Source organism: Somniosus microcephalus, chromosome 20, assembly GCF_052327205.1.
Source record: "Somniosus microcephalus isolate GS21.2 chromosome 20, FLI_Smic_1.0, whole genome shotgun sequence".
NCBI lineage: Eukaryota > Metazoa > Chordata > Chondrichthyes > Squaliformes > Somniosidae > Somniosus > Somniosus microcephalus.
This window is the reverse complement of record NC_141006.1, coordinates 67,333,194-67,360,019: the sequence shown is the minus strand read 5'-3', so window position 1 is coordinate 67,360,019 and position 26,826 is coordinate 67,333,194. Positions and strand designations below refer to the sequence as shown.

The following is a 26,826-nucleotide window of genomic DNA, read 5'->3' as shown; positions in this document are numbered from 1 at the left end:
GGACCATGACCAGGAACTGCCAAGTCTGCGCTGAGCGCAAACCGCACTTTTATAGACCAGACAGGGCTCACCTGATAAAAGCCACTCGCCCCTTCAAGCGCCTGAGCGTTGATTTTAAAGGGCCTCTCCCCTCCTCCGACCGCAATGTGTATTTCCTCAACATTATTGATGAGTACTCCCATTTCCCGTTCGCCATCCCCTGCCCGGACATGACCAGTGCCACGGTCATTAAATGTCTGAACGACCTCTTCACCCTGTTCGGTTTCCCCAGCTATATCCATAGCGACCGGGGCTCATCGTTTATGAGCGACGAACTCCGCCAGTACCTGCTCGCTAGGGGTATTGCCCACCAGTTACAACCCCCGGGGGAACGGACAGGTGGAAAGAGAGAATGCGACAGTTTGGAAGGCCGCCCTGCTAGCCTTAAAGTCTAGGGGCCTTCCGACCTCCCGCTGGCAGGATGTGCTCCCCGATGCGCTCCACTCTATTCGGTCACTGCTCTGCACTGCCACTAACGCCACCCCTCATGAGAAAATGTTTGTCTTCCCAAGGAAGTCCACATCGGGGACATCGCTACCGCCATGGCTGACGTCCCCAGGGCCGGTCCTACTGAGAAGACACGTGAGGACCCATAAAACGGACCCCCTGGTCGAGAGGGTCGACCTCCTCCACGCCAACCCCCAGTACGCTTACATTGCGTACCCGGACGGGCGGGAGAACACAGTCTCCATACGAGACCTCGCACCCTCGGGGGCCCCAGTAACCCACTACCCACTACCACGATCCAATATCCAACCCCAGCAGACGGCATGCCTGGGCCCCGCGACCCGCTCGACACCCACGAGGACTACACACCAGTGCCCCAGCCTACGCGGGACTCGACGCCGGAAGCTTCACTACCCCTGCCGTCGCCACGTCGATCACAGCGGCAGACAAGACCTCCGGAGAGACTCCAATACACAAACTTTTAATACACTTCACCCCGCCGGACTCATTTTTAAACAAGGGGTGAATGTGGTAAACCACTGTTTGTATTCCACTGTGTACATGTCTGTACATGCCTCGGCTGACTCCTCCCACGAGTCCAGGTATAAAGGTGACTGCTCCACAGTCCCTCTGTATTCTGGACTGGTCAACCACTCGAGGCACACCTTCATTCTCTTGTTAATAAAAGCCTGTTAATTACTCGCTTAACCTCAGTCTTTTGAGTGATTGATAGCGCATCACCAAGGCTGGGACTGAAATTGTTGGAGAGCACAAGGACCAGCTTAACAGTAATTAGAATGGAGTAGTTTTAGTCATGGGCATTGCATGCAATTTGCAACCATGGAGATCAATTGCAGAGCAGAATATTCCTAAATGTCTGTAAGCATCCAATTTTCTACAAAACAGCCAACCCTAAAACAGTAATAAAATCGTAAATGATGAATAAAAAGCTGAGAGAACCATCATCAGTCACGTTATTTGAATTTTTCTTGGAGACAGAACATTTATCACAGATCATTTCAAACCACCCAGGGAGAGAAAAATGTTTTTTTTTAAATCTAACTCAAGTTTAACATTCACGACATCTTGACATCTAGCTTGTCTAGGTAAACGTAAGGCAGTTAGAAAGTGTTGCCGTAAACAATGGCTCTGGGCACTTACGGGTAAAAGGAGTAACAGTTGCTACTCCTGACAAATGGAGAGATCAAGGGCAGCAGAAGAAAGAGCAAATAACTGTCGGTGAATTATATAAATACAGATTCATTCAAGAAAAGATGGAAGTCTTGAAATAAAGAGTCATTATTGTTTTGAAAATTCTAAAATCTAACAAGCAATGACATTTTCAACTTCCACTCATATTGAAATTTGAACTCGGCTGTTTAATATTCAACTGTTACAGGGAATCATGAGGTTGTGTTTGGCAAACCTTCATTTTTTTTCTTGGGGAAGGAGAATAGTCGGAAGATTTGTGACAAGCGGCTCACTCGAAACATTAACCCATCTGTTCCCGCTCGACGATCTCACTGTGTTGTTTCCAGCATTTTCTCCCATTTGTTTTAGAAAGCCATGAGTTAGCTTTGTCATGATGACGTCCCTCTTCAAGTGATCAGACAATGCATTTCAGTGCGATGTACATCCCTCTATTGTGTATTTGGCAGACACTTACTTGCAATGGGGCGATTATGCCAGCACTGGGGAGACGGGACTGCTGGGAAAATGGCAGAATTTGGGGGCGGGTGCCCAACCTGCCTCCATGCCACCTTGCCAGGAGGCGGGTAGCCGTCCCGCATCGGGTCCCGTCTCCTTGGAGGCGGGAAGGGATTAAAGCCAATTAGCTGCCTGTTAACAGGTAGTTAACAGGCAGAAAATAGGATTATCCCCTTTTGCCCTCACAAGTGCGGGCTTCCTGAAGGCTCCGAAACCCGCCAGGTCAGCGAGGCGAGCAGTGGGTCTGCGGGGGTCGGAGGGATCCAAAAGTGTGCTGTGGAGCTGAGTGATGAGTGCAAGTGTGGAGAGGTGAGTATCTGAAGTAAGTGCAAAGTGTTAGAAAAAGTTTACTTACCTTTGTTTCTTCCTGCAGGCTTCAGTCCATGGGTATGCGGAGAGTCTCGCACCTCCGCGGTAGAGATGACAGATGGCCGTTGCATTCTCCAATGCAACAACCATCTCATTTCTGCAAAGAGGTTTGATGAGGTCTTGAATTCAAGACCTCATCAAACTACAGACAATGTCCGTGTTTGACAGCTTCACAGAGCTGTCAAACGATGACAATTCATCTGTCAAAAATTTTTGACAGATGAAACGTCATACGTTGACGTTCTCTGCAACCAGCTTTCCCTTAATTGGCCTGCTAAGCCCGTTGGGTGGGCTTAACAAGGTCAATCAAGGGAAAAGTGTGTGGGTTGGCCAGAAGTTGATGGAGGTGGGACTGAAACCCGACAAGTGGGAGTTCCGCCTCCAAAAGCTCCCCATTGGCAAAATCACCCCTATGGTGTCATGAAAGCAGCACCCCTTTAATGGAATGTCACGGTGGAAAAGGCTTCAAAATCTAAATAAATAACTATCACATTTAGCCAAATGCAGAAAATAAGCAACTTAATCATATTAAAGGTGGTCGTGAGAAAAAACTAAACATTTATTTTTATGAGGAAACCGTACGACTGAAAATGTTGAACATTGTAAAAATATCTGTGCAAATATCACGATTGACTCGGTTAATCCACAGACATTGTGCAGCCTTAATTTAATACTGTACTTGAGAGTGCAGTCAAACTGCAGATTAGAGCAAATTTTGTGGTGTAACAAGATTTCCAGTTGTTTGGATGGGCTTTGTTATGTGCAGCAGTGACGCTGGCAATGCTTAAGGTTATCAAATCATCAGTCGTGTTGAATGGTCGACGAGCATTTTACCAAAGCTTTAGAAACTGAACAGAAAGATCACTAACTTTCAGAATAAGGCAATGGGGTAAAAGTCGTAACACACAGTCCCAAACATTCGAGTCCCAGGGCAATAGTCAATAGTAACATACTGTACCCCATGTCACCATACCTCAATTTTATGGCTCAGAATAACTTTGTTTTCATCGCTCCACCTTAGTCATGCCTTCAGCTACCTAGGCCCTAAGTTCTGGAATTCCCTCCCTAAACCTCTCTCGCTTCCTTTAAGACACTCCTTAAAACCTACCTCTTTGGCTCAGCTTTTGGTCACCTGTCCCAGTATCGCCTTATGTGGTTCGGTGTCAAATTTTGTTTCATAATGCTCCTGTGAAGCACCTCGGGACGTTTTACTACGAAAATCGATGCTTGGAGATAGAATCAGTTACCTGCAGGATTGGCTTCTGATTGAAAGTAGGGAGGATGCTGCTGGTATCAGACTAGTGCTGGGAAAGGGAGGTGAGTATCCTTCAAAACATTGGGGAAGAATCTTTTTTGCACCTTCTCAATTGCCTCTATATCCTTTATTTAATATGGAGACCAGAACTGTTCACAGTATACCAAGTGTGGTCTATCCATGCCTTTGTTACTGTTAAGTCCGTGAATGGTTGAGACACGGACTAGCAGGAGAGAAAACAAACAGATCTTTACTGGTGGAAGGCAATAACGAAACTAAATAACAGAGGCTCTCTAGCACCTTTTATATAGGGGTGGTCACTGCCGGTACTGCAGTCTGAGACCAGTTATTCTCTTAAAGGTACATACACAACAGTTACCTCTAAACTTGACTATTCCAATGCAATCCTGGCTGGCCTCCCATCTTCCACCCTCCATAAACTTAAGCTCATCCAAAACTCTGCTGCCTGTATCTTAACTCGCTCCAAGTCCTGTTCACCTATCACCCCTGTGCTTGCTGACCTACATTGGATCCTGGTCCGGCAACGCATTAATTTTAAAATTCCCATCCATGTTTTAAAATCCCTCCATGGCCTCGCCCCGCCCTATCTCTGTAACCTCCTACAGCCCTACAACCCTCCGAGATAGCTGTGCTCCTCCAATTCTGGCCTCTTGCGCATCCCTGACTTTAATCGCTCTACCATTGGCGGCCGTGTCTTCAGCTGCTGAGGTCCTAAGCTCTGGAATTCCCTCCCTAAACCTCTCCGCCTCTCTATCCTCCTTTAAGATGCTCCTTAAAACCTACCTCTTTGACCAAGCTTTTGCTCATCTCCCCAAATATCTCCATATGTGGCTCAGGTCAAATTTTGTTTGATAATGCTCCGGTGACGCGCCTTTGGATGTTTTACTATGTTAAAGGTGCTATATAAATGCAAGTTGTTGTTTTTGTAACCAAGATTCTATGCCAGTTTAACATAACGCCGCTGCTTTTCAATTCTAGCATAGGTTCACTATCCCTGATAAAACTTTCAACTCTCAAAGGTACAAAAGATTTAGGGGCCATGCCTCATCCAGATGTGTGAGGTGATGAATTTTGAATGGAGGTCCCCCAGGAGAAGGGCAAAGGTCCATAGATGAGACGATTTCATAGAATTACAGAGAATGTATAACACAGAAACAGGCCATTCAGCCCAACTGGTCCATGCCAATGTTATGTTACACATGAGCCTCCTCCCACCCTACTTCATCTAATTCTCTCAACATATTCCTTATTCGCTCATGTGTTTATCTAGCTTCCCCTTAAATGCATCTATGCTATTTTCCTCAACTACTCCTTGTGGTAGCAAGTTCCACATTCTAACCACTCTCTGGGTGAAGACATTTCCCCTGAATTCCCTATTGGATTATATTTATGATTTACAATGAGACAATTCAGGAAACAATGACTGGGTGCCACCAAGCTTTGGTTTCAAGGCTCTACAGATCGTTGGAGGAAGGCATGACTGAGGAAACTCATGAGTTCCACTGTTCCAAGGACTTAAGAAAGAGTGAGTAAAGAGTAGGAGATTATGCCATGAGTCCTGATTCCGACACAGCGTGCAGGCAGGGAAGAGAAAGAGCATTAATTGAGTATTTTAATAGTTATCAGAGTTCAAAGAAATCAACTGAAATGTTATGATCCATGTGGACATAAGTATTTCAGCCCAATATTAAAAACTGAAAAAAATGTTAACCTCCTTCAGCCAAAAAGTGATACATTGTGTGTATTGTACTATATGTATTTATATCTTTCCTGATATTTCATTTCTTATCCCGTGTGTTAAACAATCATCTCTATCAATTTTATAATGGGATGAAATTGTCGAACCTTCCCCATCCAATTTATTTCATCTATGATCTTGGTAACACATTTTTGAAGGGTTTTTCTTGAGAAATCAGTCCAAGTTGATGCAATTCCTGCCTCTGGTTAACAGGACACCAATCAGCAGCTGTTTACATGAATTACTGACAGAGGAGATTTTCAGTCACATTGTTCCCATGGCCCAATCAAAATACTCAAGAGTCCATTATTCAAAAGCAAAGCTCATAGAATGGTCATGCATTCCTACATTTCAACAGTGGCTCCACTTCAAAGCTACTTAATTGGCTGAGGTCACGAAAGGTGCTATGTAAATACAAGTCCTTCTTTCTTTATGTAATTACTACTAACCGATAGGCTCATTATAGTTGAAAGGGTCACAAGATCACTATTTACCAATGAGATTGCTTTAAAATGACAGTTACATTAGAAATGTTATATTATTAGCCAATAAAATTGCTCAAAAGGGATACTCCACAATTCAATAGATATATCTACTATAGAAACTGGGATACCAAAATATTACCTCATGAGATTACATCATCAATTCCTGGCATAAGCTAGACAAAGAATATACACAATGTTCATTTCAGACATAAGAGCAGCTAGACAGTGAAGGACTTAATGAAACGTTTTCTGCCAGCAATTTACTTTGACGGCCAATCTCTTACCCTTTCTTGACAAACACAAAGATGGCCCCAAGAATCAGGATAAGCACCGCCAGGCATGCAGCACAGATACCCAGGATGAAGCCCATTTCATTAGAACGCTGTTCAGCTTCTTGGCTTCTCTTATTGTCCTCGCAAGCAGCTGTTGATAGAATAGGGAAGGGGCAAAAAGTGGACAATGTAGAATTGGATGCTTTTAATTCACATGGTTTTACTGAAGATCAAACTGAATGTCCATTGAACTGAGTTTTATTCAGGTGTCTATATAGTAGTCTGCAGCAGGGTCTATTCTGGATTAGAGAACAGGCTGAAACATGAGCTGCTATTGGAAAGGTTTCATCTGCTCCAAGTCCCCTATTCCAGCATTGAACTTGCTGGAGAGTGCACTGCAAGAGATTGGTATTGATTGGTTAGACAACCAGAACTATGTAAATTACAAAATCTATGCATTAATGGGGAAATAAGCATGAAAACAAGCAAGTGTCTTCATAACTCTTACCTTTTTCTGATCTATTACTTGAAGTCATCACTCAATAGTCATGCAATACAACAAATCTTTAAATGTATTTGCGAAATAAGCTTGGCAATCCTGCTCAGGCTGCTGCACTGCCAGAAGTGTGGCAGGGCAAGACTTCCACTCGCCAGTCTGCCCTGGTGCTGACCTTGACCCAAATCCTGTGGTCATTGGCATAAAAGGTGCGGGTGGGACCAATGTTACTGTTAATTCTGGAGGTCCTGCGCAGGCTGCTTGCCGATTTTTTAATGGAAAAAGCTGCGCATGCACAATAATTTGAATGTGTCACGCAGCCCGTTAAAGGGGCCGTGCACCCAAAAAAAAATTAGCGGGAACATTGGGTGGGACATCTATGCTATTACTGCTGGGCATTTTCAGTAAATATTATCTATGTTCTGCAGCATGATTTACCTACACAACAAGATATGGCCAACAGTGCCTCCCATCCCATTGTTATTTTAGAAAGTCTCTTTGCTACAGGCATCTATATTACATTTTACAATTGCTTGGCCTGGGGTTAGGGCTGTGTTCTTTTGATATTTTTTTCTTTCTCACGTTAAAATTGATTGCGCATAAAGATACCACCCTATTGGATGTCGTGTGGCACCTGGGTAGACTGATGTGGAAAGATCCGTGCCATGGATCACTTTCTCAGCTTGAAAGGAAAGGCTGGCGGAAGAGAGGGGACTGCGAGGACAATATGGGTGGGAAGGAGGAGGGATAAGCCTGAGGCACTGTCTATATGTGTTGCATTTTTTTCATATTCATTCTCGGTATGTGAGCATCCGTACTGGTTTTAGATTCAGCACCTTGGAGGCTGAACGCCAGACTAAAGCTGAGCCTGAAACCTTTTCCCCAAACATTCATAAGAACATAAGAAATAGGAGCATGGGTAGGCCATATGATCCCTCGAGCCTGTTCCACCATTCAATAAGATCGTGGCTGATTTTCTATCTCAACTCCACTTTTCTGCTCTATCCCCATCTCTGCTATGTTGGTGCTTTATGAATTATAAACAGGAAGCTAGATTTTCTCCTTAGAATGTCTCCAATGCAACAAAGACAAAGATAATATATGAACGCAATTACCATTTTGACCAGAAACTTAACTGGAGCAGCCAAATAAATACTGTGGCTACAAGAGCAGGTCAGAGGCTAGGTATTCTGCGGTGACAGTCTCACCTTCTGACTCCCCAAAGCCTTTCCACCATCCACAAGGCACAAGTCAGGAGTGTGATGGAATCGCTCCACTTGCCTGGATGAGTGCAGCTCCAACAACAATCAAGAAGCTCAACACCATCCAGGACAAAGCAGCCCACTTGACTGGCACCCCATCCACCACCTTAAACATTCACTCTCTCCACCACCGGCGCACCGTGTCTGCAAGATGCACTGCAGCAACTCGCCAAGGCTTCTTCGACAGCACCTCCCAAACCCGCGATCTCTACCATCTAGAAAGACAAAGGCAGCCGACGCATGGGACCACCACCACCTCCAAGTTCCCCTCCAAGTCACACACCATCCTGATTTGGAAATATATTGCCGTTCTTTCATCTTGGCTGGATCAAAATCCTGGAACTCCCTAGCTAACAGCACTGAGAGAGTACTTTCAGCACACGTGCGCAGTGGTTCAAGAAGGCGGCTCACTACCACCTTCTCAAGGGCAATTAGGATGGGCAATAAATGCTGGCCTTGCCAGTGATGCTCACATACCGAGAATGAATATGAAAAAAATGCAACACATATAGACAGTGCCTCAGGCTTATCCCTCCTCCTTCCCACCCATATTGTCCTCGCAGTCCCCTCTCTTCCGCCAGCCTTTCCTTTCAAGCTGAGAAAGTGATCCATGGCACGGATCTTTCCACATCAGTCTACCCAGGTGCCACACGACATCCAATAGGGTGGTATCTTTATGCGCAATCAATTTTAACGTGAGAAAGAAAAAAAATATCGAAAGAACACAGCCCTAACTCCAGGCCAAGCAATTGTAAAATGTAATATAGATGCCTGCAGCAAAGAGACTTTCTAAAATAAGCAGGCAGCTTGAGGGGTGCACACAATATTTTAATCATCTGGGAATGGGGAGAAATGATTATAATTTTCTCTTCTAGCCTACCCATTCTTAAATGGTGATATCTTATTAAAATGGCAGAAGCAGATCTCATGTGTGAAAACCCATTCAAAGAGGAAGCTTTGGTAAATAAACCAGCAGAAACTTCATGCTTTCCTTGCTAATTTAATTCAATTACATGGATTTATTCTGTGAGAAATCAGAGCCACTAATGAGTTTGTTTGACATGTTAGTATTTTATTCCATGGGGCAGGCGGGGAGAGCAAACAAAAAATTAGCAGGAAGCTTAAATGCTCCGGATTGAATTACCGTACAATATGGTTCATTATTTAATCGACCCGTTTCTACATCAGTGTTTATTGCCAAAAGAAAAAGTGAAACACTCTGTTTCTGCATGAAAATAATTTCACTTTAATAACTTAAAATCAATTAAATGCTAATGCAATATTCAGCAACACACAGAGACACATATGAATAGCAAAACATCAAAACACGAGAGAGCAATGAACATTGACAAATGACCTTACCTTTTTTGGCAATTAGTACGCAGTTCATCTTTCTTTCCTGCATGTAATATATTAAAAACAAAGTTTTTAGTAACAAGCTTCATTTTAGTTTTGTCACTATAACTATGAAAGTAAAATATGCTCAGTGGCAATCTAATATTTCTGTGCGAGTTGCACTGAACCACAGCCAAATATTTATAGCTTAAGGGTCTAGCAAACGATTATATTCCAGTGAGTAGAATACAAAATAAACCTTTTTATCCCCCACAGAACAACCTTAATATTCAAATGCCACTAAACAAACGATATGAACATATTTCAAAACATTAATCTCTTCAATTTTTCCTGCGGCCATACACTATAATTTCAAACTTTACTTTGACGCCAACAAGGTTCAGCTATTTAATAAATGTTTTCAAAAATCTACACAGCACAATTTCTTACTTTACTTCTACCATAGTTTAGAGTTGTTAGTTATGGTTACTTCCATGGGAGTTCTACTCTATTTTTTGAAGTTCCCTGCTCCTCTCGAGCTGTTTTGGACTCCTTCCATTACATTACAACAGTGACTACACTACATTGGCTGTAAAGTCCTTAGGTTGTGAAAAGCACTATATGTTCTTCATCCATGAGCCTAGACACCAAACTGTTTCACTCATGTTCTTTAGGAAAGAAAACCTGCTGTCCTTACCCAGTGTGGCCTATATGTGATTCCAGTCTCACACCAACTGGAAAAGTTTAGAGATGTAGCAGTTTTTAAACAAGTAAAGAGGCAGGGAAAAGGTGAGGAGGAAAGCACAAAAGGGAAGGTCTGTGATAGAACAAAAGAAATAGGAGCAGGAGTAGGTCATTTGGCCCTTCAAGCGTGCTCTGCCATTCAATAACATCATGGCTGATCATCCACCTCATCTCCACTTTCCTGCACTATCTTCATATCCCTTGATTCCCTTAATATTCAAAAATCTATTGATCTCTATCTTGAATATACTGAACGACTGAGCCTCCACAGCCCTCTGGGGTAGAGAATTACAAAGATTCACCACCCTCTGAGTGAAGAAATTTCTCCTCATCTCAGTCCTAAATGGCCGACCCCTTATTCTGAGACTGTGACCCCTGGTTCTAGACTCCCCAGCCAGGGGAAAAATCCTCCCTGCATCTACCCTGTCAAGCCCTGTAAGAATTTTGTATGTTTCAATGGGATCACCTCTCATTCTTCTAAACTCGAGAGAATATAAGCCTAGTCTACTCAATCTCTCCTCATAGGACAATCCCCCCATCCCAGGAACCAGTCTGGTGAACCTTCGTTGCACTCTCTCTATGGTAAATATATCCTTCCTTAGGTAAGGAGACCAAAACTGTACACAATACTCCAGGTGTAGTCTCACCAAGGGCCCTATATAATTGCAGTAAGATGTCTTTACTCTTATACTCAAATCCTCTTGTAATAAAGGCCAACATATCAGTTGTTTCCTAATTGCTTGCTGTACCTACATGTTAACTTTCAGTGATTCGTGTACAAGGACACCCAGGTCCCTCTGAACACCAACATTTCCCAATCTCTCACCATTTAAAAAATACTCTGCTTTTCTAGTTTTTCTACCAAAGTGAATACCTTCACATTTCTCCATATTATATTCTATTTGCCATGTTCATGCCCACTCACTTAGCCTATCTATATTCCCTTGAAGCTTCCTTGCATCCTCCTCACAACTTACATTCCCACCCAGCTTTGTATCATCAGCAAACTTGGAAATATTACATTTGGTCCCCTCATCCAAATCATTGATGTAGATTGTGAACAGCTGAGGCCCAAGCACTGATCCTTGCGGTACCCCACCAGTTACAGCCTGCCAACCAGAAAATGACCCGTTTATTCCTACTCTCTGTTTTTTGTCCGTTAACCAATCCTCAATCCATGCTAGTATATTACCCCCAATTCCATGACCCTAATTTTGTTTAATAACCTCTTGTGTGGCAGCTTATCAAATGCTTTCTGAAAATCTAAATACACCACATCCCCTGGTTCCCCCTTATCTATTCTGCTAGTTACAACCTCAAAAAACTCCAACAGATATGTCAGACACGATTTCCTTTTCATAAATCCGTGTTGACTCTGCCCAATCCTATTATTATTTTCTAAGTGCCCTGTTACCACATCCTTAATAATAGATTCCAGCATTTTCCCGACTACTGATGTCAGGCTACCTGGTCTGTAGTTCCACGTTTTCTCCCTCCCTCCTTTCTTAAATAGTGGGGTTACATTTGCTACCTTCCAATCCGTGGGAACCATTCCAGAATCTATGGAATTTTGTAAAATGACAATCAATGCATCCACTTTCTCTATAGCCATCTCTTTCAAAACCCTAGGATGTAGGCCATCAGGTCCAGGGGATTTATTGGCTTTCAGTCCCATTAATTTCTCCAGTACTATTTTTTTTTACTAATACTAATTTCTTGCAGTTCCTCATTCTCACTGGACCCTTGGTTCGCCACTATTTCCGGGAAGATTTTTGCATCTTCTTCCGTGAAGACAGACACAAAGGGCCCAATTTTGTGGATTGTGTGGGAAATGGTCGGATTCCCCGAATGTGGTGTTCTGACACACAAAAAAAAGTGTCAGCCAGCTGCACGCAATTTTCCCTCAAGTGGCCAATTAATTTCCAGCGTGTGGACAGCCTTGCTAATTGTCCATTTCTAGTCAGAAAGCCCCACAGTATAATGTCATCATTCGTGGTGCTTTCAAGGTCCACAGCAAGCATTGCTTCCTCTGTTGGCTTCCAAACGAACCATACAGGATGGCAGAGGAGCCTGCAGCAGCTGTGGCCAGTGCCAGACCCCGAGCTGCCTCCAAATTCGACGAAGCTTCACTGCAGGCATTATTGGATGGGGTTAGGGCCCACAGGGAGGTCCTCTTCCCTAGGTCAGGCAGGAAGAGGCCTCCCACTGAGACCAAGGCTGCATGGATGCAGGTGTCAGCAGATGTCAACTCGAATGTGCATGTAACCTTGGCATCACATCTCTAACTCCTTCCTCTACTTCCCCACAGGACCATCCAGAGCCCCCGTCCCCACTGTGGAGGAGGAAGAGGCTGTGCAGCCAGACTCCTCAGAGGAAGCTCCAACCTCTGAGGGCGCAGCGTCAGCAGAAGTAAGCGCACCCAGCACTAGCGCAGACACTCACACCTCGGGGGGACCTTCAGGACATAGAGTAGTGTTGACACCTGGTGTTTCACAGCCCACAAGTGAACCTCAGCAGATTCTGGAGACAGGGACAGCAGTGGAGAGTCCTCGTCGGAGGGCGCAGGGCTCTGCCAGCTCAGCTCAGCTGCGCTGCATGTCGGCCCTCTGCCTCTGGGTCCATCCGCAAGAGAAGAGGTGATGGATCTCCATGCACAGATGCAGGAGTCTCTGGCAGGTTTTGTCTCCAGGGTCGCTGCGAGTGTGGAGCGAATGGAGGAGTCCATCGCGAACAGGAGCAGAGCCTTTGTGGAGGCATTGGCGCATGAACGCATCACCATGGAAAGGTTGGCAACCTCCATGGAGGAGATAACTCGCCAGGGTACGGAAAACATGGTGAGTGCTCATAAGAGAATGACATCTCTTGAGGAGCGTTGGCCATCTATTGAACAGAGAAACCAGACCTTCATGGAAGTCCTTCTGAGTAGGACTGCCAGTGCAGATACGGGTCCCCATGGCCCCCTAAAGCGCAGCAAGGTGCTCTCAAGCCACTTCCAAGCGCTGGCCCCTTCTGGCCTGTGCAGCTTCAGGTGAGTGAGCAGCAGCCTGGTGCTCCTGGTGCTCATCCTGCTGTTCCTGGTTCTGTTGCTGCCGCCTCTGCTGTTGGAGATCCTCTAATGGCAAGAAGGGAAGGAAAAAAAGGCGTCCCATGCTTCTCGTAGATACCTCCGCTGAGGAAGCGCTGAGTGAGGGTGGCGAGAGGGGCTTCCCAGGAGATCACATTGGAGAAGTGTGTGAGGCTCCAACCTTCCACAGCTGTGCCTAAGCCTTGAAGAAGTAGCCCCAAGCCTGCAGCAACAAGGTCCTTCAACATACAAATGCTGTCCCTTTAAATCGCAGCTTTCCCGAATGACCTGCAGCTGAGAGCAAGCAAGCCGGCAAGCTTCACGCCAGGTTTCATCAGCGGGGTTCCCCACAGGCGTGAAAATCGCAAGGGCACCCTAAAATGGCATTAAACATGCCAATAATTGGTGATCAGGGTCCCGACGGCCAGTCCCGCCAGCGGCGGGCGGGACTGATTCGGCTCGCGGAGAAACGGCGGTCCGAAAGTCGGACGGGGAATCAGGCGGGGGGGGGGGGGGTCGCGACCCCCTATTTCGACGATTTTCGGCCCCCGCCCACCTGAAAAGCCGCCCGACGGCTGGCAGAAAATCGGGGCCAAAGTATTTGTTTAATTTCTCTGCCATTTCCTTATTCCCCATTATAATTTCTCCTGTCTCAGCCTGTAAGGGACCCACATTTACTTAAGCTAATCTTTTCCTTTTTATATACCTATAGAAGCTTTTACAGTCGATTTTTATGTCTCTCGCAAGTTTACTCTCATATTCTATTTTCCCTTTCTTTATCAATTTCTTGGTACTCCTTTGCTGAATTCTAAAATCCTCAGGCTTACTACTCTTTTTGACAACATTATAAGCCTCTTCCTTTGATCTAACACTATCTTTAACTTCTCTTGTTAGCCACGGTTGGACCACTTTTCCTGTGGGGTTTTTGTGCCTTAAAGGAATGTATATTTGTTGTAAATTATGTGTTAATTCTTTAAATGCTAGTAATTGCTTATCTATCATCATACCTTTTAGTGTAGTTTCCCAATCTACCGTAGCCAACTCGTCCCTCATACCTACGTAGTTTGTTTTGTTTAGATTTAAGACCCTAGTTTCGGATTTAACTAAATCACTTTCAAACTCAATATAAAATTCTATCATAGTATGGTCACTCTTCCCTTAAGGGCCCTTTACTACAAGATTATTAATTAACCCTTTCTCATTGCATAATACTAGATCTAAAATAGCCTGTTCCCTAGTTGGTTCCTCAACATACTGATCTTGAAAACTATCTTGCATACATTCCATGAATTCGTCCTCCACACTATTACTGCAAATTTGGTATGCCCAGTCTATATGTAGATTAAAGTCCCCCATGATCACTGTATTACCCTTGTTACATGTGCCTCTAATTTCTTGATTTATACACTGCCCTACATTACAACTACTGTTTGGGAGCCTATAAACAACTCCCACCAATGTTTTCTGCCCCTTGCTGTTTCTTAGCTCCACCCAAACTGATTCTACTTCTTGATTTTCGGAGCTAAGATCCTTTCTCTCTACTGTCTTTATCCCATCCTTTATTATCAGGACTACCCCTCCTCCTTTACCATTTTGCCTATCTCTTCTAAAAGTTAAGTATCCTGGAATATTTAGTTCCCAACCTTGGCGACTTTGCAACCACGTCTCCATTATGGCTATTAGATCAAACCTGTTAATTTCTATCTGCGCTATTAATTCATCTATTTTGTTGCGAAAGCTTCACGCATTCAGATATAGTGCCTTCAGCTTTGACTTATTTCTATTTTCCCCTGATGTCACCTTAGTCACTGATGCCTTATTACCTTTGTTACTCTCTCTGTCTCTTCCTGACCCACTCTGCTTATTTTTACCCAAAACTCTACTCTGCTCGAGAACCTTGACATTTCTCACTGCTTTTAAATTTACTCTTTCCTGAATCCTCCCAACCCCCCTTCATTAGCTTGTAGCCCTGTCTACTGCCCTAGTTATTCAGTTCGCCAGGACACTGGTACCAGCCCGGTTTAAGTGGAGACCGTCCCAACAGAACAGCTCCCTCTTTCCCCAGTACTGGTGCCAGTGCCCCATCAACTGAAACCCCTTCCTCCCACACCACTCTTTGAGCCACGCATTTAAACCTCTAATCTGTTTGTCCCTATGCCAATTTGCGCGTGACTCAGGTCACAATCCAGAGATTACCTCCTTTGAGGTTCTGCTTTTTAATTTGGATCCTAGCTCCTCAAACTCCCTCAGCAGAACCTCATTCCTAGTTCTACCTATGTCGTTGGTTCCTATGTGGACCACGACAACAGGATCCTCCCCTTCCCACTCCAAGTTCTCCTCCAGCAGCGAGGAGATGTCTTTAACCCTGCTACCTGACAGGCAACTCTCGGTCGTGACTGCAGAGAACAGTATCTATCCCTCTGACTATACTGTCCCCTACCACAAATACATTCCCCTTCACTCCCCCTACTTTAATGGCCTCCTGCACCATGGTGCCATGCTCAGCTTGCTCATCCATCCTGCAGGCTTTTCCCTCATCCACACAGACAGCAAGAACCTCATACCTGTTGGACAAGGGCAAAGGCTGAGGCTCCTCCACCACTGCACCTGGGGCCTCCTTACCTGCCTGAGTTGCAGTCAGACCCTCCTGTCCCTGACCACTTACCAGACCTGTACCACTACCTAACCTAAGGAGTGTCCAGGTAACTCTCCCCATCCCTGATGCCTCGCAATATCTACACCTCAGACTCAGCTCAAAAACTCTGAGCTGAAGTTCCTCAAGATGCAGGCACTTACTGCAAACATGGTTGTCTGGGATCACAATGCTCTCCACAAACTCCCACATGCTGCAGTTGCGGCACACCACCTGCACTGCCATCCCTATATGACCTTGTTTTATTTAATTAAATTTGTATTTAGGTAACTTAGTTTACAGTGTAGTTTAGATTAAGTTAAGGGTACTGAAATTAAATATCTACCTGTAACACTAAGCACTACAAGTAGTGTAGGCAAAAAGCAACAACTCCTTCCTCCTCTTTCCAAATTCCCAAATAAAGCACTCTGTTCAAGTCCACTCTGTTTAATCCCGTCTACAAGGCACAAGGAGTGTGATGGAATACTCTCCACTTACTTGGATGAGTGCAGCTCCAACAACACTCAAGAAGCTTGACATCATCCAGGACAAAGCAGCCCGCTTGATTGGCACCCCATCCACCACCTTAAACATTCACTCCCTCCACCACCGGCGTACCGTGGCTGTAGTGTGTCTCATATAGAAGATGCACTGCAGCAACTCGCCAAGGCTTCTTCGGCAGCACCTCCTAAACCCGCGACATCTTCCACCTAGAAGGACAAGGGCAGCAGGTGCATGGGAACACCACCACCTCCAAGTTGCCCTCCAAATCACACACCATCCTGGCTTAGAAGTTTATCATCGATCCTTCATTGTTGCTGGGTGAAAATCCTGTAACTCCCTTCCTAACAGCACTGTGGGAGTCACGAACTGCAACGGCTCAAGACGGAGGCTCACAACCACCTTCTCGAGAGCAATTAGGGATGGGCAATAACACCCACATCCCATAAACGAATTAAAAAATATCCCATTCTCTGCAGACCGGGTGGAAGGCAGATGAGATTAAATGGAAAAAAGGGAATCCTGTCGCTCCAGTTCTGACGAAAGGTCATCGACCTGAAATGTTAACTCTGTTTCTCTCTCCACAGATGCTGCTTGACCTGCTGAGTATTTCCAGCATTTTCTCTTATTTCAGATTTCCAGCATCTGCAGTATTTTGCTTTTGTACTGAAGTTATTGCGGAAAAAATTCAGTTGGTTGCGCCTCCCATTAGCGCCTTAAGAGGGTGCAAAGCAGCTAGCGCCCGGGCGTGGCGATATCTGCGCCTCTCGCGAAATTAACTAGACATTTTGCGGCGGCGCTAAACACTACCGCCACGATCTCCTGCGCCGGCAGATCGTGACGTCAGTCGAGTGCGCAACACCCCGGTAGTGCCCCGGACCGGATATTGAGTGGCGCCCCCTGCCGCTAGCAACGACAGGTTGAGGGGTGCGTTCCGCAGTCAGAAAGAGACTGGGGGAGCACTTCCTGCCTTTTCTTGTTGGTGACATTTTTGCACCACGCATTCTGAGAGAGAGAGAGAGAGAGAGAGAGAGAGAGAAAGAGAGAGAGACACTTCTGGATTCAACGCTGTGTAAAGGAGCTTAGGGTAATGAGCAGCACTTTGCAGGTTCATTTTGATTTGCCCGTCCTTGTATCGATTTAGAAGAGACTGTGGGGGCTGCACTGTGAGCTCTTTCCCTGGGTCTCTCCATTGTTCTTTCCAGCAGATTTGATGTACAAGTCTCTCCAGGCCGAGATTCAAGGCTGCAATGAGCAAGATGTGGATGGAGAGCAAGATCAACCCACCCCTTTAAGAACTGGCTGGTGCCATTGTGTCTGTGTTCCATTGCTGACTGACATCACATGAGCTTTGCCCGCCCTCTGAGGTAGCGCCTAGCTCCTCGGCCTTAGCGCCTTAAGACAGGTGTGTAGCGCCTGATTTAGCGCTCCAATCACCTCCAGGGGTGATAAAAGCCAAGTTTGCTGTCGGAGGCGATAATTAGCGCCAGGCACTAAACTTTACGCACCGCCAATAATGGCACCCCCAAATGGGGCGATACCGAATTTTTCCCCCATTCAGTTTTATTGACATTCATATATTTGTTATGACCTATAATCTGTGCACATTGTACTGCTGGCTGGGGGGTACGGAGTGATTCATTGCATGTAGATACTGGTTAATAGATTCATACATATACGATCAGCAGGGTGGCACAAACAGATTAACTTTACAATGTACATGTCAATCTCAGTGGTAGTGCCATTGGTATTTTTAAAGACTATTTTTTTCACCCCTTCAGAAATAGTGCAGATTTGTTGCCGCCTTGAGTTTCACAATAAAACGACAGGTGCAGAGGAGAGAGCCCCAAGACAGCAACGTATTGGAGCTGCTGAGGCACCATCGTAAACTGAAGTGTTTGTGGGTAGTATCTGGTACTTAATGGCACAAGTGTGCAGCATTTCAAGAGGCAAGCAGATGTAAAATTGGGAGACATGCAGCCCATTTTGGGCTGGGTTATGCATGTGGAATCTATAGCACGTGGAGACTAGTCCCAGGGGTGGTAGAACATTGCTCCAGTCGGAGTCACGTGGCACACATACAAGCGAATTGCAACATTCAGAAATTTACTGTTCACTTTAGTTATCTCCCAATCCTTTGATCAGGTATTTTTACTATATTTTATATACATAAAAAACAAATCCTGACAGATTTTTGTCTTCTTTCACTCGGGTGCAGAAAATCGACTGGACGAATAGCATGGAGGAGAATTGGAAAAGTGGAGACTTGCACAGTCATGATAGAGCCCGATTTTCCACCCATCAATTTAAATGGAGAGAAAATCGGGCGGCCTCTGTTACAAGGTTGTAATCTTCCTCACTCTATCTTCTTTCTCTGCCCAGGAATTGTCTATGTACAAGTGTAAGTAGAGGAAAAGCAGCCCCTTCTTTCCTTAAAAAATGTTCTTCCCCCGCCACCCAATCTTCTCTCCTCCTCTCCTAGAACCAGTCACTCTTGTTGGTGTATGGGGCCATGAGATGTCAGAAGCTCTGTGGCACTTGGCCCAATTGGCCATGTTTCATGCATGAGCCTGGACATTGAGTGTTGGCAGGCTATTATATCATGGTGGTGGGGGGTGGTAACCACTGCTGAACCTAATCTTGTCCTCACCCAACGTCCATGAATGTTAACGTTCTACGAGACATTGGGCTGTGAGCAGGTACAGAACGTTGGCGGATTTTTTTTCCCACCTTCCACAGCATCAAGGCCAGTTTTAGCATCCCACTGCTGCATTGGTTGAGATCAGCTATCTCAGCAGGGACCAGGGATTGAGCCTGGGACCTTCTTGGTCTGTGTGGCTCAGTTTTACACTGGGCAATGCATTTAACAACTGAGAGTAACAGTGATAAAACAGTGATGGTGTAGTTGAGGTGAATAGCATAGATGCCTTTAAGGGGAAACTAGATAAGTACATGAGGGAGAAAGGAACAGAAGGTTATGCTGATAGAGTTAGATCAGAGGTTCCTGAACTTTACTTATTGCGTTCCCCCTTCCAGACCTACCAGCTGCCCGCGTACCCCTACCAGCATGCAGGTTTAATATTTTAACCCCTTTAATGCCCAAGCATTGTACAAAATATACAAATTGTAATACAAATATACAACTTAGTGTACAGTGATTGGAGGTGAGGGCTCTGTACGTCATCATCTCTGTGTATCAATGTTCTCGTTGGTACGTCTATATACATTAAATTAACTACTTTATACAACAAATTCTCAGAGTTTTAAAGCTTCGTCTGAATAGCTTATTATGAAAAAATGCAATAAATAAATAAAACAATTAATAAATAAAATCCACTATTAGACTATTTCTTCTGCGTACCGCCCCCGAGATGTGGGGGTACGCAGTTTGGGAACACCAAGGTTAGACGAAGTACGATGGGAGGAGGCTCTTGTGAAGCATAAACAAGAGCATTGACCAGTTGGGCTGGACGGCCTGTTTCTGTGCTGTAAATTCTATGTAATGTATGTAAACACACCACTTTTGTTCTCGTGGTTTATGGCATCACCTGAACCCCTGAATGCATTGCTGTCATGGTACCCACTCCTCCAGCTCTGCAATGTGCTTTATTAATCACTGTATAATTATGAATAAGAACAAGGCTTGGACAAGAAGCAACGCTTATACAGAAGGTCCAAGAAAGACGATAGCGATGGTTTGGGCATGTTTCAAGAATGGAAGCAGCTGGAATGCCTTTCATGGCCCTGCACACAGAGGTACATGGAATGAGGAAGACCAAGGAACACCAGAAAATGTCAAAAGTGACCTGTCACAGAAAGGGATACAGATCCAGGCTAGTTCAGAACTGACAACAGTGCAGTGAATTCATTCGGCCCCATCGTCGCTGCTGAGCTGACAGACGGGAATTTAGTAGTTAATGGTAATCATTGTATACTAACCCCTTTGAAGTTGCTCATAGCCTGAATGTAGATGCTGTAGCCCTTCTTAGGTTCCAGTGGTGCATTCCAGTAGCCATTGTAGGTGTTATTGTCTCCAACAGTGAAAGGCATGGGCGCTGGGAGGCTGCTGGGCAGGAGCTCAGCGCTGTAGTAGTGCGGTGAGCCTTCACGCACAGCGTCCTCGTGTGTAATGGGGAAAGGAAAGCACTCCTGCGTTTTGGCTTCTCGCTTCACTTTATGTAGCTTGTCCTCTTCCACAACAACCTGGTAAACACTTTAAACACCAAGAACAACAATTGAAATTGACAATTAATAATTTTGTACACAGCAGTTCATTTGAAACAATTAGAATAAAAAGTGCTACAACTTCATTTTATAAGATGTTATGTGGAGAGACTGGAGAAATTGGCATTGTTCTCCTTAGTGTCAGCTATGGCTCAGTTGGTAGCACTCTCACCTTTGAGTCAGAAGGTTGTGGGTTCACGTCCCACTCCGGAGACTTAACCACAAAATCGAGGCTGACACTCCAGTGCAGAACTGAGGGAGTGCTGCATTGTCGGATGTGCCATCTTTCAGATGAGACGTTAAACCGAGGCCCCGTTTGCCCTGTCAGGTGGACATAAAAGATCCCATGGCACTATTTCGAAGAAGAGCAGGGGAATTCTCCCTGGTGTCCTGGCCAATATTTATCCCTCAATCAACATCACTAAAAAACAGATTATCTGGTTGTTACCACATTGCTGTTTGTGGGAGCTTGCTGTGTGCAAATGCGCTGCCGCGTTTCCTACATTACAACAGTGACTACACTTCAAAACTACTTCATTGGCTGTAAAGACCTTTGGGACATCCAGAGATCGTGAAAGGTGCTATAGAAATGCAAGTCTTTCTTTCTTTCTTGGAGCAGAGAAGGTTAAGGAGAGATTTGATGGAGGTGTTCAAAATCATTAAGGGCTTTGATAGAGTAAAGAAAGAAAAGAAAGATTTGCATTTATATAGCGCCGTTCACTTCCACCGGATGTCTCAAAGAGCTTTACAGCCAATGAAGTACTTTTGGAGTGTAGTCACTGTTGTAATGTAGGAAACGCGGCAGCCAATTTGCGCACAGCAAGCTCCCACAAATAGCAATGTGATAATGACCAAATAATCTGTTTTTGTTATGTTGATTGAGGGATAAATATTGGCCAGGATAATAATAAGAAACTGTTTCCAGTGGCAGAAGGGTCGGTAACCAGAGGTCACAGATTTAAGGTAATTGGCAAAAGAACCAGAGGCGACATGAGGAAAAAACATTTTTACTCAGCAAGTTATGATGATCTGGATTACACTGCCTGAAAGGGTGGTGGAAGCAGATTCAATCATAACTTTCAAAAGGGAATTAGTTATATAGTTTCAAAGGGAATTGGATAAATACTTGAAGGTGAAACATTTTCAGGGCTATGGGGAAAGAGCAGGCTAATTGGATAGTTCTTTCAAAGAGCTGGCACAGGCACAATGGGCTCAATGGTTTCCTTCTGTGCTGTCTCATTCTATGATTCTATAAGATGAGTTTATGAAAAATTTGAAAAAATTTGAAAGCAGGACTATGTGGTGCATGTGAATTATACTCCGACCTTTCACCTCTGGGACCTGAAATCTTCCAGTTGAAAGGGCAATATTGATCCAATTTCAACTGGATGTGGGTCCATAATTTGGCACTAAATTAGCAACTTAATTCGAGGAGACCACAGAATAACTGATGCAAAAAGTAGAAACCGTCACTAATATGAAGCGTTATTCTCAGGTTGCGGCTGAGGAGCAGAGTGGAGCTAGCTTCACTGTACAGGAGTCATTTTCAACTCCGCCGCCTGGAGGTAACCTGGCAGAGCGGAGTGGTTCAATGGGATGAAAACTGGGTGGGTTCGACAATGGGCAAGCGATCCGTTCACCAGTGAAGGTGAAAGTTACCTCCTTACATTTCTTCATACTACATCTGACCTGGAAAATATTTGATGCTGAGAATTGGTGGCCAAAATGGGAAAATATTCTATTTCCCAACACTAACATCACTCAGCAAAATTCACCAAAAAAAGTGAAAAAAAGACTTGAGGTACTAAGGCGGGACACACTGGCAATAAGTTTAAGCGCACTGTGCACCTGAAATACCCCAAAGAGTTGATGCTAGCTTAATTAATAATTTTAAATCTGAGATTGATAGATGTTTGCAAGCCAAGGTTATAAAAGGATATAGAGTTAAGGCAGGTGGATGGAGTTAAGATACAGAACTGCCATGATCTTACTAAATGGCAGAACAGGCTCGAGGGACTGAATGGCCTACCCCTATTCCTACATTCCTAAGAGAAGGAGTTGTAGCCTCTGCCTTTGCAGGACGTATGTAAACTGTTACTGATGCTCTGCTGTCTCCAGAAATGCCGGCTAAAGCAACCTCTTCAGCTGGGCTTGTGGCAACTCTGGAGGCAGCAAGGTTACCTCATTTACCTTTGAGCCCTGCCACCAGCAGCAGCAACATTGCACTGTTCCTCTTTACTGAAGTGTGAAATTGCGGGAGGCAGTGAGCAGCAACGGGATGAACCTCACAGAGAGGAAGATCCCAAAGGGACCATCACCCGTGCCAAGTCTCATGTAAAATACATTGGAAATTTCATTAAAATCAAATTATATATTTTTTTGTACTCAATAACTCTGTTGGAGAATTGAACTGGGTTTTTAAAGTTTTGCTTCCAGATTTTATGTTAAGAGTTTGCAATGTAGTTGGGTGTGTTTCTGAAGGCAATGTTAGCTCGCTGCTAAGCATTTAGCCAGCTTTGGGGCAGTAATGCTGCTATGATTCCCGTGCACTGCCATCCCCTATTTATATCACCCGACCAGTATTGCTTGCCTCAGGTGGGTGGGAAGCAGATTGGGAATACACAGACTCATTGTTCTGTGCCCTTGGGCAGTGTAATGATGTCATTACAGGTTTCCACTTCAACCAAGCACTTTAATTGGGCTGCTTTTGGCATCCTGGTGCTATCAATGTCACAGCACACTAAACAGGCTCCGAGCATATAGTAGACCAGAAATGGTGGCAGTGAATGTGACAGCGGTTCACTAGATCCATGAAAAGTAAGGTTGTGTCATTTATATTTATTAGCTGACAACAGGAAAAAGAAAAACACTTGCATTTCTATAGCGCCTTTCATGACCTCAGGACGTCCCAAAGCACTTTACAGCCAATGAAGCACTTTTTGAAATGTAATCACTGTTGTAATATAGGGAAACACAGCAGCAAATTTGTACACATCAATCCCACAAACAGCAATAAGATAAATGACAGATAATGGGGGAGAAATTGGGTGAGTAGCGCCACTTGTTAGCGCCTAAAGAGGCAGGCAGTGGCTGTAGCACCACCGGCTGCGCCTCCCGTGATATTGAGTTGGGGCGATAATGGTGGCGTTAGCCTTTTGCGCTGCGCCGCCACCGATGACGTCATCGGTGTGCGCAGCGCACCATTCGCACCCCGTTCACGATATTTGGTTGCGAATGCTGCAGTTGCGCTGTTCGCTACCCGCGCCCGGTTCATGGGGCCTTACTGTGCCGGCAGCGGCGCAAGTTAAGGTGGAGGTGCGGGGCGGCCGCCTTTTTCGGCGGCCGCCTGCCAGCACCTCTATCCCCGGCCTCCTGACCCCTCCCCCGCGGCACTGCCTGCTGTTTCCCGAGAGCCCGGCACTTCTCCTCGGTGCCGGGCTCTTTTGCCAGCATTCGCGATCGGGGATCGCGCTGTTGCAGGCCCCTCCCCCTTAACAATGGGAGGAAGGCCTGCAGTACCGCAGCGTGCCGTGCCGCAGCGTGTGGCGCTGTGGCACGTTGCGCTGCGATATTCAGTTTCAGCGCCCTAAGAGGGACGTGGAGCGCCTCGAGCCTCGCCCCGTCTCCCTCTAGGGGCAATGAACTGAATATCGGACGATCGCTGAAGACTCGAACTAAATCCTGCGCTCAGGCGAACTTGGCGCCAGTTTGGCACCTCAACCCAATTTCTAGGCCAATCTGTTTTAATGATGTTGGTTGAGGGATACCAGGGAAGAACTCCCCTGCTCTTCTTTGAAATAGTGCCTTGGGATCTTATACCTCCACTTGAGAGGGAAGACACATGCTTCTCGTCACCTGCACTCCTCCGATGCAAAAGTGCTCAGAGCTCCCCTATAGAATGTTTCAATCCCAGTCGCAGGATACACCTCGCACCAGTGTGGCAGTTTCACTTTCACACCACTTCTATGGGCTTTCCATGGTGTGTGGGTACAGGCCAGCAAGTGGAAACTGTCCCTACACAGAGAAAGTGTCAGCCAGCAGCGTCATCCCCAACTATTGGCATTGGTGTCTTAAGGGGTCTCAGGCAAAACCAATCCTTCAGATGGGTCCTGGCACCTCAGGGTGCCGTGCCACCCTATTTACCTTAACACACCATGTCAGACTTGCGGACAGTGTTAAGTTCAGTGTAAATCACGTCCGAGTTGTGGCTTTGTGCTATTTACATCAACAGACTGTGCCATCTAATTTACTCCATCTCAAACTAATCCTCTCATCTCATTGAAAATCACATTTATTATATGCGTTACTCTCAGTAATGAACCCAGTTGTTCAACTTGATCATCTTTTGATGAACTGCACAGACAAAAGATTTCTTTAAATGTGCAACTCTCCTCTTTTATATAACAGCTGCTAAATGGACTGTCAGCACCTTTTGGAAGTGTTATGAAGTAGGATTACAGAAATGCCCTGGGCAAAAGACTCTTATCTTAATTCCCTGCACACTTGAATAACATATTATAATCTTGTTGATTAAAAAAAAATCCTGATGCAGAACTGCCAGTACAGACTTTAAAGAGGTTATTGGAGAGAGCCTCTGTGAAAATAGTTGATCAACATGTAGAGCAACAACATAAGTGTAAACAAAAAGATAATTCTGAAAAAAATAATTCATCATGGGGTGGTGGGAAATTGCTCTTGTAGATATGTATATAGCGCCTGGTCTGCACGCAAGGCCTCCATAATCAGCACCTGTGAAGAGACACTCGGTCACTCGACCAGGAAACACCAAGACTGGTTCGACGAGAATGACCAGGAGATCCAGGAGCTAATAAGCCGCAAGCGCAAGGCATTCCTGATCTGGAAACAGCAACAGAACTCGAGAGCAAGAAAGCAGCTCTACAGACGCCTGAAGGCCGAGGTCCAACAACAAACTCGCGAGAACAGATGGTGGGTGGAGAAAGTGCAAGAGATCAAGCAGCTAGCCGACAACCACTACGTGCATGGATTCTTTAGCTCAGTCAAGACCATCTATGGCCCAAGCACCCAAGGTCCTACCCCACTGCGGGCCAAGATCAGAGAGGTACTCATCAAGGACAGAGAGGCAGTCAGTGCCCGCTGGAAGGAGCACTTCGAAGATCTCCTTAACCGAGACTCTGTCTTCGACGCAAGTGTCCTCAACTCCATCCCGCAGCATGCTACCCGCCACCATCTCAGCACAACCCCAGCCCGGCATGAGGTTGAAAAGGCCATCCGACAACTGAAGAACAAGGCCTCAGGAGCAGATGGAATCCCCGCTGAGGAACTAAAGCATGGCGGAGAAGCACTACTGGCGCAAATTCATGAACTCATTTCTCTTATCTGGAAGGAGGAGAGCATGCCAGGGGATCTCAGAGACACAGTAATTGTGACCAACTTCAAGAAAGGCGACAAGTCCGATTGAGGTAATTACAAAGGAGTTTCCCTGCTGTCTGCCACAGGGAAAGTCATCACAAGAATCCTCCTCAATCGCCTGCTCCCAGTGGCCAAAGAGCTCCTCCCAGAGTCGCAATACGGATTTCGCTCACTAAGGGGCACAATGGACACGATCTTCACCACACGTCAATTACAAGAGAAATGCAGGGAACAGCACCAACCGCTGTACATGGCCTTCTTTGATCTCACAAAGGCCTTCGGCACTGTCAACCGTGAGGGATTATGGAGTGTCCTCCTCAAATTCGGCTGCCCTCAAAAGTTTGTCACCATCCTCCGCCTGTTTCACGATGACATGCAAGTAGTGATCCTGACCAACGGCTCCACCACAGACCCAATTCACGTACGAACTGGGGTCAAGCAAGGCTGTGTCATCGCACCAACGCTCTTCTCAATCTTCCTTGCTGCAATGCTCCATCTCACCCTCAGTAAGCTGCCCGCTGGGGTGGAGCTAATTTACAGAACAAACGAGAAACTGTTCAACCTCCGTCGCCTCCGGATCCAAGATCGTCCCATCCTCTGTTGTCAAATTACATTATGCAGACGACGCTTGCGTCTGTGCTCACTCGGAGGTCGAACTCCAAACCATCATCAACACCTTCACCGAAGCGTACAAGAGCATGGGTCTTACACTAAACATCCGTAAGACAAAGGTCCTCTATCAACCTGCCCCCGCCACACAGTACTGACCCCCAATTATCAAAATCCATGACAAGGCCTTGGACAACGTGGACCACTTTCCATACCTCGGGAGCCTACTGTCAAC

General features: G+C 45.5%; 1 protein-coding gene across 7 annotated transcripts in view; it reads right to left on the bottom strand.

The window, feature by feature from the left end:
* The window catches only part of ptprub (protein tyrosine phosphatase receptor type Ub), a 1,172,978-nt gene that overhangs the window by 159,948 nt on the left and 986,204 nt on the right, over positions 1-26,826 (bottom strand). For all 7 annotated transcript variants that reach the window (XM_085962902.1, XM_085962905.1, XM_085962901.1 and 4 more), the window contains 3 exons: positions 20,307-20,580; positions 9,454-9,490; positions 6,346-6,484 (listed from right to left, as the gene is read on the bottom strand). In XM_085962902.1, the coding sequence (XP_085819028.1) occupies positions 6,346-6,484; positions 9,454-9,490; positions 20,307-20,580 (450 nt within the window). The remainder of the gene's footprint in view (positions 1-6,345; positions 6,485-9,453; positions 9,491-20,306; positions 20,581-26,826) is intronic.